This window comes from Mesoplodon bidens (genome assembly GCF_964165515.1).
Source record: "Mesoplodon bidens genome assembly, chromosome: 6".
NCBI classification, from domain to species: Eukaryota; Metazoa; Chordata; class Mammalia; order Artiodactyla; family Ziphiidae; genus Mesoplodon; species Mesoplodon bidens.
The window spans coordinates 2,013,732-2,027,233 of record NC_138162.1 but is presented as its reverse complement, the minus strand read 5'-3'; the positions used below and the strand labels follow the sequence as shown (position 1 = coordinate 2,027,233).

General features: G+C 65.0%; 1 protein-coding gene across 1 annotated transcript; it reads right to left on the bottom strand.

Moving 5' to 3' along the window:
• Positions 1 to 9,464: 9,464 nt before the first annotated feature.
• Positions 9,465 to 13,502, bottom strand: SOHLH1 (spermatogenesis and oogenesis specific basic helix-loop-helix 1; the record flags this gene model as incomplete). Its single annotated transcript, XM_081237072.1, has 8 exons — positions 9,465 to 9,682; positions 10,291 to 10,361; positions 10,842 to 11,028; positions 11,693 to 11,736; positions 11,825 to 11,928; positions 12,411 to 12,558; positions 12,994 to 13,128; positions 13,438 to 13,502. The coding sequence occupies 8 exons, from the start codon at positions 13,500 to 13,502 to the stop codon at positions 9,465 to 9,467; spliced, it is 972 nt and encodes a 323-aa protein (XP_081093198.1).

Here is a 13,502-nt window from a genome sequence, read left to right as displayed (position 1 = left end):
TGTGCCCCAGGGCCCCGGGGGTCCCTGTGCAGCACGAGGGAGTCACACTCAGGCTCCAACAGGGGAGTCGAGATGGGGCACATCCCGGCTCCCGCTCGCAGCCCCCATTGCCGCTGTGCCTGGCTCTGCCCAGATGGTCCACTCCAGGGGAAGCGCCCAGCAGCGTGGCCCAGGCCGTGTCACGGAGCCACCCCTGTCCCCCGAGCCAGGGACGTCAGTCAACCCCCGGTGAGGAAGGGCGTCCAGTGCTGCCGCTCCCCCGGGGCCGCCTCCCAAGTCCCAGGGCCCCACGACCAAGCCACACAAACATTTGGGTGGCCGTCAGAAGGGAGACCTCAGGGCTGCCCAGGGCTGCCAGGTCAGCAAGCAGCTCTGTGACTTGATCATCGGTGGGGACACAAGGACCCTGGAAGCCTGCCCAGGCGGACACACCGTTGTTCTTGTAAACAGCATGACTGCACCACGGACAGGCAGGGGGGCTGTGGACAAGGGCAAAGTGGCCATTGTTGACCACAGACTCAACAAATAGAAGGTAATTGTGGTCAATGGGAGGGGACTGGTGACAGCCCGCCACGTGGCCAGGAACCTCTCCCGGTAGGGGACAAAAGGGCCACCACCACGGGCTCTGGACACTGTCTGAGGTGCCGCCGGCCATCCCTCAGCCCCTGACTCACCATGAACCTCCTGCTGCTGGCTGTGGGGCTGACCCTGCTCGGCTGCCCCCAGGCCCTGCACTGGGGGCCCCAGGACCCCAACTTCAACGAGACTCTGGTAGTCAGCTGTGGGCGTCGGGCGTGGGATGGAGAGGCAGCTGGGGTCAGCAGCCGCAGGGACAGGGCCAGCCGGCACCAGCGTCCCCCACTCTGCTCCCCAGGTCAGCGGCGAATGGTTCTTGACAGGGCTGGCCTCCAACCAACCCAAACTCCTGAAGGAGGACGAGGACGCGGACGCGCGGCTGCTCATCCACCGCATCCAGGTGACCCCCAGGGCCCTGCAGCTCCACCTGCACAGGAAGTAAGTCTGGGGCAGGTGCGGGCGGGGCGGAGCCCAGGTGAGTCGCACGACCCTGTCCCCCGCCCCCCTCACAGCCTGCTTCCCGGGCTCAGAGGTGACGTGGGGCGGGGCGAGGGGCTCGCTGCCTGGAGACGGACACGAGAGTCCAAGGTCCAGGGTGGCCGAGCTCCCCCAGTCCCACCGAGGGGCTGCACGGAGAAGGCCAAGCCCTGTCTTCCAGACCCCGGTTCCAAGGCGACCTATCACCCCCTCCCAGGGTAAATGGTGCGTGTGTCCCAATTACGATGATGGCAAATAAAACGAAAAGGAAATTTCAGTACCTGCTGGAGAGTAAGTATAGACTCGCCATCCTCCAGCCCCACCGCTGGAGGTGGAGTGTGGCCCCACCCACCCAGCCCCACTCCACCCCCAGTTCGGGGCCGAGTGTGGCCAGGAGCCCAGCTGCCAGGATGCCCACCTCGAGACGGCGTCCCCAGGCCAGGCGCGGCACCCCCGTGGCACCAGCAGCAGTGGCGGGCACGCGTGGGCGGAGGCGTCTGGGAAGGGCCCGAGGCCCACACCTGGTCCTGCCCAGCCCAGAGCCGGGCTGGCCCTTAGGAGCAAGTCGTCCAGCCCTGTGAAGGGACCAGAGGGGTCCCAAGGTCTGGTTCTTGTCCCGCCTCCCACCCTGACCCCCGGGGTCACAGATGTCGACCAGAACAGGCTCTTCCTGGAAAAAGTGGACCCCAAGAGCTACGTCATCCTCTGCAACCACCGCGAGGAGCGTGAGAAGGAGGTGATGGTGGTGAACCTCCTGAGTAAGTGCCCAGAGACCCCCGCCTGCCTGTGCCCACACATGGACCGCCCACCACCCCGCAAGTGCAGGGCAAGCCCCTCCCCCCGCCCCCTCCAGAGACACCCAGTCCCCTGCGGGTCCCAGTCCCCAGGGAGGACACTGGGCTACAGGCAGCAAGACACAGGACAGACCCTGGCCACCTCGAGGCCGTTTGGACCCAGACACCCTCAGACGTTCCTGGGGCCCCAGCCCTTTATCCCAACGTGGAGTAAAGAAAGGACAGGGGACAGTGATGACCAGGACCCAGAGAAGAGGCCTGCCCCCACCCGAACGCTGGTCCTTCCCCATAGCCACGCCCACACCCCGAGAGGGCAGCCTCCCAGCCCCCAGAACCCCACCGCCCACTATCCCAAATGACCAGTAAGAGAGACGGACCCTGTCACTGTGCCCCCAGGCCGGACACCTGAGGCAAGCCCGGACGCCCTGCTGACGTTTACCAACTACTGCAGAAACCACGGGATCCACCCGACCAACATCATCAAAGTGACCACAACTGGTGGGTGCCCACCCCTACCCCAGCCTCGGGGGGCAGAGGGCACAGCCCGGACCTCCGCTCGGCTCGCCACAGATCGCTGCCTCCGCGCCTGACAACAGGGAGGCTGCCGGGCCCAGGTGGGTGACCTCTGACCCTGTGGGGACTGCAGCAGGGGGGCCCCTGGGGCTGGGGGTCGGCGGCAGGTGCCGCTCAGCACACGCAGGGCCTTGACGTCTTGGAGACTCAGGATGCAGTGCCGGGGGGCGTGGGAGGGTCCCAAGGTGGGGACACCCATCCGGCTGACCCAGGCTCACACAGGCAGGGCCAGTGGGGGAGCAGGGGCGCCTGTGGACACACTCGGGGTGGGCCTGCAGGTGGAGGGCTGTGGAGGGCGGACCTTGGGGGTCCAGGGCCCGGCAAGGGCTGCCTGTGACAAAAGCCCCTCCCCATCGCCTCCTCTGTCCCTCAACAGATGCCCCCAGGCCGTGACCCGGGGGAGGGCCCGGGGCGGTGGGGAGCCAGCTGTCCCGGCTCTCAAGACAGTGCCCCGCCCCTCCCGCAGATCCGCCCCGGCCATCCCCCACCCCTGAGCCTGCCGCACCCCCTCTTGTTCACAGGGGTGTCTCCCAGGCACCGAAGAACTAGAAGATCTCGGTTACCCCAAGGAGCCCTTCAGCTGCCCCACCCCCTAGGAGCAGCCTCCGCCCTCCTGGAGGCCTGTCCTGCTGTGTCCAATAAATGATTGTCCTGGACCCAGTGTGCTCTGGGGGGCCGCAGCCCGAACACAAGCCTGGCCAGTGCCACCATGGTGACCGGGAGCTGCCCACTGACACCCCACCCCAGGCCAAGGCTGCTGGGGACAGGGGATGGGGACCCTCCTGGCGACACCAAGCTGGCCTTGGACTCGTGTCCACGGGGTTTGGAGAAGCTGCTAGGGGTTCACCAGGACGCCGTTCAGAGCACAAAGCTGGGAGATGGTGTCAGGAGAGGGCGAGGCCAGGCCCCACGGCCACCCTGGTCCTCTCAGGCTCGGGGCTGCGGGCAGTGGCAGCCCCAGGGCTCACCCTGTGGTGGTGCCGTGGGGTGAGACCCCGGCAGTGGAGTCTCCGGGCAGAGAGCACAGCTCCAGTGGGTCGGCCGTTAGAGCACCTGCAGCTTAGGGGCCCCTTCAGACCACACCCTGGTCTTCCCTAAATGACAGTGGCTGAGGCCCTGGGGGCGGACACGGTGGCTGGGCAGGCAACAGAGGATGTGTCTTACCCTCCTCGAGCTGCCAGAGCCTGGTGGGTACCCCCTGATCTTCCCTCTGATGCACAGAGTGCCCAGCCAGGGCTCCCACCTGGGGCCAGGGCCCAGGAGGCCCACCTGAGTCCCCCAGCAGCCAGGCCCCCCTCCACTGGACCCCAGCCTCAGGGAAGCTCCCTGCCCCACAGCAGGTGAGCCCCTTTGCTCCCGCAAGGGCTGTACCTCTGGCCACTGCCGCCCCAGGCCAGGGGGCTCTCTCTGGTGGCCAAGAGTCCCCCGAGGCCATGTCTTGGGCCAGGCTCGGCCGTGTGGCACCAAGGCTTGCATCGGCCCAGGACGAGAGGGAGCTGGCTGCAGGGTCCCTCAGTCAGAGAAAGGGACCGCCCGCCTCCACAGCTGGGACCAGGCCACACCCCAGCACCCAGGCAGTGCTGACCCCGCCCTCTCTGTCTGCCCCCCCGGGCTCCCCCAGGCGCACCCTCCCTCCACCAGAAGCCCGTGTCCCGACCCACATCCGCTCCCCCTGCCTCCTGAATGCCCTCATTCTCAGGCAGCACCCACCCCCGCGTCCACCCCACAGATGCCCTGGGTCCCAGTGGTCCGGGTCATAGTCTGAGGGTCTCCTCGCTCACTCCCACTTCCTCTCAGCACAAGCCGCTCTCACCCATGAGCTGCCGACCCCCAACCCCCTACTCTGGGAAAGGCCTCGCACCCCTTGCCTCCAGCTCTGATTCCACCCACAGCACACTGGGGTGCGGGGGGCACTTAGGACAAGGGAGGAGGGACCCCATCCCATCACCAGAGCTAAGCCAGCTCCGAAGGTGGTTTCAGAAATCCTTGATCCCAGAGACAACTGCAGTGGCAGGGGTTCTTGCTGAGCCCCGGGGTGTCCCGTCTCCCCCCGCCCCCCGTCTCCTGCGAAGCAGCAGAAATAACAGGAGTGGCTGAAGCACACCACTCGGCAGCTTCCCATCCAACCCCTGGGGGCACGGCACACCCGCTTCACGGATGGCCGGGCACGGGGCTCGGGAGCACCCGCCTTCCCGCCCGGCCCAGCGCTGGAGGGGAGCCCCTCCTTCACTCCGCTGCCAGCACCCACCACGGCCAGGCTCCCAGCACCCTGGGGAACATGTCACAGGCAAGGGTATCAGCCAGCCAACCCCCAGCCCCCGGCACAGCTGAGCCTGCCCACCAGGCGTGGGAGAGTTAAGTGCATTCGGAAAAAGCCCAAGGGGACACTTGTGCGAAGCCAGGCCTGTGGGGATCCCTAGGGGCTCACCCCACTATGCGCGCACGACACACACACACACAGAGACGGGCACGCACAACACACACACACAGAGGCTCAGATGGGCATGCACAACACACACACAAACACACACACACGGAGGAAGAAGCACCCCTCCGGCACCCCCTCCAAGGACCGAGTTCCCACACCCTCCCACTCCGGCCCTGAAACGGTACCAGAGACATGCCTGGGAGCCCTGGAATCCCTCCCCCATTTGTAAAGCAAAAGCCGTTAAGGTGCCCGTGGGTTTAAAAGAGGAGGAGACTGGGGAATGGGAAACCGTGTCCTCCAAAGGACCCTGGGGAGTCAGGCTGTGGCTGTGATGCTCCTGGACTCGTCCCCCGGAGCTGCCCTCCACGAGGGGTGGAGACGCTGCAGACCCCAACACCCCTCCCAAGTTCCCTTCTGTGCTGCTTAGACCCCTTTCCACCCACACCCCGTGGGCACCGGGTTCAGGAGCCGCCTGCCCCAGCAGAGGCCGTGTGCCCGGTAGGTATCCTGACCCCTGGCCCCTCACAGACTGAGGAGCTGCATTCTGAATAAGCTGCCCCCGCCCCATTTCACAAGCCCCCGTGAAGCACAGGCACTGCACCCCTGGGGGTACCAGGGGGGCAGCCTGGACAGGGACTCCCCAGCCGCCTGGGATCTGGGCTGCGTGGACCCACTTGGCCGGCTTGGCTGCATGTGACTGCAGGAAGCGCCAGGACAGGACGGCGGCCCAGCTCGGTGGCCCTGCTCAGCCCCGCAAAAAGGCCAAGGGCGTTCTCCAGGGTCCAACGCTCCTCTTTCTTGCTGAAGGGTCTGCGTCCTGGTGGCCACTGTGCCATCACCTGGCCTCCGACGTCCATCCCAAACCCAGGAACAGGGCACTTTCGGGACAGTCCCCGAGCAGGCTGGGGGGCAAGGACTCACTGAGGAACGATGCCCTGGGAGGGCCCACCCAGAGAAACCCACAACACCGGGAAACAAATCCATCACTGGCTGCCGCAGGAAGCTTCGCGGCCTCTGAGGTCAGCCTGGGGACGGGCCCTGAAGCTTCTGGGCGAGGTATCCCCCCCACCTGCCACCCCACACTCCACCAACAGCTTTCCTTTTCGGGTTAGGATCCCAAGCGTTTCAAATGAATTGAGTGCAACCAACCTCCACGCTTACAAGGATAAAATGCAATTTCTAAGAGGCGTAATGGGATTGTTTTCTGTGCCCAGAAGGCAGCACAGTGCATCCATCCGTTCAGAGAAACCTCCTGGCCCGACTCTCCAGAAGGCAAATGCAGGAACTGGGAACGTCAGCTCGATCCCATCAGCAGAGACAGGGGAAATTCACATTATCCGGAAGCTTCTCTCCCACCATCCCTCAGAAGCAGAGACATCCATGTGCCTGGGGCTCGGGGAGGACCCAGAACCCACGTTCCTTAGAACTGGCACCACCAAGGGCACCCCCTGCAGGAAGGGCTGGCCGGGCTCTGGACAAACCAGACACCAACTCTGGCCTCGCTGGGTGCTCCCTCCCCTGGCACCCAGGCCCCATCCAATGGCAGGGGCTTTGGAGTGCACGGGAGCCCAGGCCCCCCTTGCCATGGCTCTGCACATGCCACCCCCTCCAGCCCCATAAGCAGCAGGTGGGGCGCTGACCCGCTGGTCCATGAGTGGACACTGTGGGCGCCAGCACCGCCCTGGGCGGCTGCCTCTGCAGCGTCAGCAGCTCCGAGGGTACCAGCTGCCTGTGTCGAGGGGCTGGGGGCCACCTACAGGTCCCAGAGGGGCAGAGACGGACAGACAGAGCCGGCGAGGGAAGGGGACCACCACCATCTGCACCCCTTCCGACCACCAGCCCCGAAGCCGATTTCTGCAGAGACCCCTTCATAGGAGGATCAGGATTCACATCCCCGGGACCTCCCTAGACCCCACGCCTCCATCATGGGGCTCAGCTTCCCTCGCCCTGTCCACCAGCACTCGGCCAGAAGAGTGTCCTCTTCTCCTCTGGAAGAGTCAAAAAGATTCCAGAAGGTTCTGGAAAAAGGAGGAGAGGGAGGGACTCATGGTGGGCCCTGGAAGGTGACCAGGTCCAGCACCCACAGGGGACACTGGCTCCCGGCCACGGCATGAGCTGCAGCTCTGACCCCTGCACAGGAGGGCCAGACCAAGGCCCCCGCCCTCCCCAGCGTCAGGTACAACCCTGAAGATGATGATGAAGCCAGGTGGGCCTGGGCATGGCTGCCCTGGGGGACCTTGTCATGCCATGGGCACCCTGCTGTGCCCAGGTGGCAGGCTGGGGCACCCGCTGGGGGATGACGAGGTGTCCTGGGTTTCCAGAGACCAAAGGCGGGGTTGGAGAAAGACTGAGCCTGTTTCTGGCTCTTTCAGGCCTGTAGAGTCCAGCTTCCAGGGCAGGTGGGGCCTGTCCCTTGCCCAGGTGTCCCCATGTGCGGGGGAGCACACATGGGGGTGGGGGGCACAGTGAGGCCAGGCTGGTTGGGTGAGGGTCTCGGGAGGGCTGAGGCCTGAAGCGAGGGTACCACTTCTCTCAGTGGGCACCTAGGTGGGAGATGGACAGGATGGGCCTGGCCTTGCCAAGAGAAGGTCACAGCCTGGTGGTAGGCAAAGCCCTGGAACCGTGCCCTCCAGACCCCTGAGGATGAGCAGTGGCCGGCCCCTCCCAGGTGGGCAGGGAGGCCCTTGGCTGTGCCAGGCTCCAGATCAGGACCCATGACCAGAGGCTGTGTGAGGCTCCTGGGCAGCACTGAGCACCTTGGCCACGACACCAATGGGTACTGACCCAAGGTGGCCTCGAAGTTCGAGGAGCAAGATCGGCAGCAGGGAGGGGAGGAGGAGGCAGGGGAAGGGGAAGAGAAAGGCAGGGCTCAGGGGAGGGTGGACGGCGGTGCTGGACAGAGCAGCTGGTCACCTCCCAGCTTAGCCGGCTGACGGTCACCAAGGCGCAGCCACAGACACTGCCCAGCAACAACGTCCAGGGCTGAGGGGTTGGTGGACCTGGGAGAGGGTGCAGCCTGAGGGTGCCTGGTGTCCTGCCGAGCCCCACGTCCCCCTCTGTGCAAGCAGCACCCACTGTCCTACTTCCGGGAGCCCCTTGGGGTGGGGGGAGGAAAGCAGGTCACCTCGAGAGCTGGGGGTGTTATGCTGAAACCCCCTCACTCCCCAAAACAAGCCTGCAGTCACCACCGTGCTTTCTAAATCCACCCCTGAACACCCAACTGCAGCCAACAGGAGTAATTTGGTTCGAAAAGGGCCAGAGCAGGGGAGGGGTGGAAAGCAAGCTGTTTCCGGGACCCGCAGCTCCTTTCTGCTCCAGCAGCCGTGACAGCCCAGCTCCCACCAGGCCTGGGTGGCAGCCCTTTCTTCTCCCCACCTTGGAGGGGGGTCAGTTTTCCCTGCACTCCCCCAGGGAGCGAGGGAGGTCTGGCCGCAGATGGTCGTCCGTCCTGTGTGGGCGTCTGGAGCGGTGCCCTGTCTGATGCAGCAGCTTTGTGTGCACGGTCCCAAGGCCTGCGGGACCCGACCCAGGACCCCCACACAGGTGTGGGGTCGAAGGCTGCTCTCCTCCCACGACGGGGCAGGCGCCGCTCATCCACCCCTGCTCCGGCCCCGCCAGCCTGCCTGGGCCCCTGGACCCTTCTCAACACCAGCTCCGAGCACCCCCCCCTTCACAGGCTGGAGGCAGCGCAAGTGAGCCCTCCTGCCACCCAGGGTGGGGTCCTGCCCCTCACCTTCTAAAGGTCTAAGTGGGGAGTTTAAGGGTCAGGGTGGGTCCACCCACCCGCTGGGGGTCTCGATCAGGTTTCTGAACAAGTTGAGTCCCAGCTCCTGGGCCTCCGTCCCAGGGTGCTGGGGTGAAGATGCCCAGGGCTCCAGGAAGGGACAAGCAGGGATCAGGGTGGGCTGAGCCCCTGACCAGCTTGGGTCAGAGACTAGCACCGCCTTCGCTGTGACTGAAAGGTGATGGGATTCAGGCATGGTCACTCCTCACAGGAAGCCAGTGCCTCCCCGATCCTTGGGGACGGGAGCAGCCGAGGGTCCAGACGGGAAAGCCAAGCAGCCTCTGCCCCACGCCCCCCAACGGGCCCTGCACGGGGAGCACAAAGGCCACCACCTCGAAGGCAGAGATGGCTCCTTTCCCAGGCGCCCCCCCTGGTCCGGAAAGAGGCCTCCCCAATGGACCTCTGTGGGGCCCCTCAGACCAACCTCACAGGCGCAGGGAGTTGGGTCCCACGCCTGCCTCTTGGGGGACAGGGACACAATTCCCCCTCTGTGGACTCCTTCCCTCCCTAGCCCCAGGGCCGGGTTATTTAGGGATCCCACAGGCCAGGAACATCATAGGAACAAACCCCCAGGCAGGGGTGCCTGCACTTTAAACAGAAGCGGTGCCATCTGCCCAGTGAATCGCGTTAATTACACGAACGCTACACAAGTTCTGCTTCTTCCAGAAAAACTGCTTTTCCTCTTTAATATTCAGCCTCTGCTCCCCCCAGCCCCATCAGCCTCGCTGGAATTAGAGCACAGCTGCAGCCCAAACCCAAAATACAATGCCCAAGCGTGCGGCACGAGCTGCTGCAAAGGCCCCGTGCCCCACGGCCTGGCACGACCCGGTCCTCAGTGAGCAAAAAAGTCAGGGAAGATGCTGTCTACCTCGTCCCGCAGGGCCGAGCCGGGGCAGCTCACGTCTGAGCTCCACGGCTCCAGGGGCCCGTCTGGGGGATCCTGGAAGCCGGGCTCATGGTCGCCCAGGAAGCTGGGCTCTGCCCTGTCCAGCAGGCTGCTCCTGGCGGGGACCCGAAAAGGGGCACTGCTGCCTCTGCCCTCCAGGGACCCTGGAAGCAGATGGGACACGTCAGCAGAGCAGGCAGGTACGCCAGGGCATGCAGAGTGGACTCAGTGTGCGGAAGGGGGCCCCCCTCCGCCCACCTGTCCCACCCAACCAGGAAGCCCTCTGCTCGTCCTTGAGGTGGGAAGAGGACCCCTGACCAGGTGGGTGGGCCCACTCCTGCCAGCCCTGCTCGAGACCCAGGAGCGCCAGAACCAGGAAGGGGTCCCCCACCCCGTGATGCCAAATCCTGCAGAGACGGGACTCATCGCACATCCAGACGCCTCTGTGGGGACGAGGTCTTGGTAGAAGGCTCTGAAACTGACTTGCAGCCGTACACAAGCAACCCCGTGTTGCCATGCACTCACGCTCACAGGTAACTCCCCATACACCACTTGTCATTCCCACCGGTGGTCCCCAAAACCACCAGCAGAGAAGGAAACAGGAGCTCAGAGACAGACGCTGGGACCTTAGTGTCACACAGCAAGCTGGACCCCATCCCATCTCCCCAACAGCCCCAGCTGCCCACCCAGCCCGCAACAGGACCAACCCAGACCCCAAAGCCTGTCCCGGGTTAGGGGAGAAGGTGGCCCAGGCCGAGCGTCCCCCACTCACCCAGCCACCAGTCGGGACTGGCAGTCAGCAGAAAGGACGACCCATCTTCGACGTCACACCCCGACACAGACCTGGATGCAACAAGAACACCCTCACCCTGAGTCACCCCAGGTGGACCCCAGGACTTGCACCTCGAGAGAAGAGCGTGTGCCCTGAAAGGCACCTGTGGGTTCAGAGACAGACGGGGTGCTCCCTCCCAGCCGGACCCTGAGCCCACCCTCCTGCCTGCCCGGAGCCAGCTCAGCCCGCTGCTGCTTCCTCTCCAGCCCCGGCAGCTCCCGGCCCACACCCCAGCCGGTAGGACTCGCAAAACACAAACTGTCAACCAAAACAGACGACCATTAAGGAGACAACAGCGTTTCCAGAAGCACGTTAGAAAGCCACACGGCAGAGTCTGGCTGCTCTGGGACTGGGCCAGCAGCCTGGGCCATCCAGGCAGACACCAAGGATGTGAGGGGCGCAAACTTCCCGGCCAGTGGGTCCAGGCGGAGCGCGGGCAGGGCTGGGAGGAGGCGTGTAGCGGGTCATGCACACACCACTGGGACACCCACCTGGCATCCAGCGTTATGGCCTTGTCAGTCCCTTGATCTGGGGACCCAGCCTGGCCCAAGCAGCTCTGAGACTCTTCGCTCACCAGCGGGGAGGGTGTCTGCCGCCAGTGGGGAGACCACAGCGGGGACGGCCTCAGGGCCTTGGAGGGACTCAGGCCTGAAGACCAGAGGACCCGGCTGGGCGGCTCTATGGGGGAAGCGAGGCGTGGGTCAGCCTTCCCCACCTGGAGAGCAGCCCTCCCCTGAAGACCTGAGTCCCTGCCCACTGTGTCCTGCATAGGGAACCCGTGAATTTTAGGAGCAAAAAGCCAAGAAGTAACCAGGAGAAGATAGACGCCCAGAGGTGAGGCACCTGACACCTGGGGCCAGGGAGGCTTCCTGGTGGAGATGCCGACTCGGCCTCAGGTCAACCAGGGGGGACTCGGACCTGGGGACCCTCCTGCTACCTCTCCCTCCATCTCCACGAGTCCTGACCAAGGACTCCACCCGCAGACCGCCGTGCTGTATGATCCCTGCACCCTCACACCCTGAGCCTGAGTCCCAACCTTCTCTGGGGGGCCCAGTTCTGCTGCCGGCCCTGGCGACAGCAAGACCCCCTCCCCGCCTTGATGAGCACACTAGGGGAGGGGCAAGGCACAGTCTCGCCTCCCGTGGCACTCGGGGACTGGCAGCCATAGTCCAAGCAGTGACCAACTGCCGTGGCAGGCATCCAGCATGAGGGGAGCGCAGTCATCATGCTGCCTGGTGGGCCTCGTCAGGGGCGGCACAATGGGAGGACAAGGACCCGCTCACGCTCACCAGGCAGGGCCGGCAGCCCACCCAGCGCTCAGCTGCCCCCACCGGGGCCTTACCGTCGTCCACATCTGCAGCTGCACAGCTCGGGGAAGCCCGCTGCCTGAACCATGCAAAGACAGAAGGAGAGACCTCTGAACAGTCTGCACACACCATGCCCGGGAGTCCCCTGGCCCCACAGGGACACTAACGTGGTCACGCGGGACGTCCCCACGCCGGGGTCCGGGGCACCTGCTGGGGTCTGGCTCGCCAGGGACAGCTGCAAAACATCCTTCGGCCAGGTGTGCCGTATCTCCTTCGAAGAAGCAAAAAGAGAAATAAACACAAAAAACGCAACAGAGACCGTCAACTGGAAAACCCACAAAAAAAGCAGGTTGTGGTCCATCACTGGCCACCCTGCCTAGGGTCCCAGAGGTCCTCCCTGAGTGCAGACCGTGTCCTCAAGGTTGGGGGGTGGGGGTGGGGGCGGGAGGGAGGCTGAAGGCCATGCCCGCCCGGGGACCACACAGCAATGGGCCTTTTACCCATACCGGCCTTGGCACCATGGTCAAGAGTACAAGGAACATAAATGGAGACCACAGCTTGTCCCCGGGGCTCCCGGGGGTGGTGCGGTGCACAAATGGAGGCGTGTCTGCAGAAATGCAGCAGCCCTGTCAGTGCAGGGCGGAGGGCAGAGGGAAGCCAGGCAGCCGGGTGGTCAGAGCTGCCCGGGGGGTAGGGGGGGATGCCCATGGCTCCTCCCCAGAGGGCTGACAGGGCTGCCGCAGGACAACTCACAGCGTGCTTCTCCCAGCCAGGCACCAGGGCGCTGGCGAGCCGGAGGAACTGCACCGACATCTCCAGGACTGACGCCATGTCCTCCCTCCGGCCTTCGAACTGGGGCAGCAGGGTCCGCAGGCGCTCACAGCTCAAGGAGATCCGCTTCCTGCCTCCAGGGAAGTGACCACCGACCATGGGGCAGTGGCCTTGACCGGGAAAAAGCACTGCAGCCACCAGAACCCCCTGAGCCCCTCAGGGACCGTGTCAGCACACACACTGGTCCAGGGCCCTGGACGCCAAGCTGCAGGCTATCCAGGTGTTTGCTGCGGGCTACAGCCAAGCCTGCACCGTCACTGCCTGGGGGTGTCGGTTGCACGTGCACAACCTCGAGATGCCCAAGACTTCAGGTCAAAGAAAGGGCTGCAACGGTGGCCCTTGGGACCCCCACCCCCAAGAGCATGTGTTATATTCACCTCGGGGATGTATTAAGCGTTCCCTTACCAGACAGACGGCACGAGCCTGTCCCAGCCACCTGAAACCAGCTCTCGCTGGCACAAACCTGACCTCCTCTGCCCCCCCGCCCCCACTGCGCGGCCCCCACCTGCGCTCCCTCTCGCTGAGCACGTTCCGCGGGAGGCAGGAGGCTGGACCCTTCGCCACCGCAGGGGCCTTGGCCTGGCCTGAGCCCTGGCGGACATCCTCGCAGCATAGCTGGGTTCCAAACAGGAAAAGACCGCTGCCGAGAAAAGACAAGAGAGCCACGCTCTGTGATCCCAGAAAACGCCCCCGGAGCCCCGAGGCGGTGATGGACATCTTGGGAGGCGGGCGCAGGACAAGGCCTGGGTCGCCCAGGAACACGGCCCTGGGCCCTACCTCTTGGCACCCCTCCTTTCCCCGAAAGGGCCAGGGGTCGGGGTTGTGCCCCAGGTGGGCCATGCTGGGTGGGGACGGGGACTCGGTGCATTTGAATTGGATAGAAGCGCCAGGTCTGGACACCCACAGCACCCCCGGGCTGACCCCCTCCGGCGCCCCCCCCAATTCTCACCTGCACCCCTCGGAGCCGGGGACTCCGGGAAGCCCAGCGTCTGACGCAGGACCCCTGCACGCCAT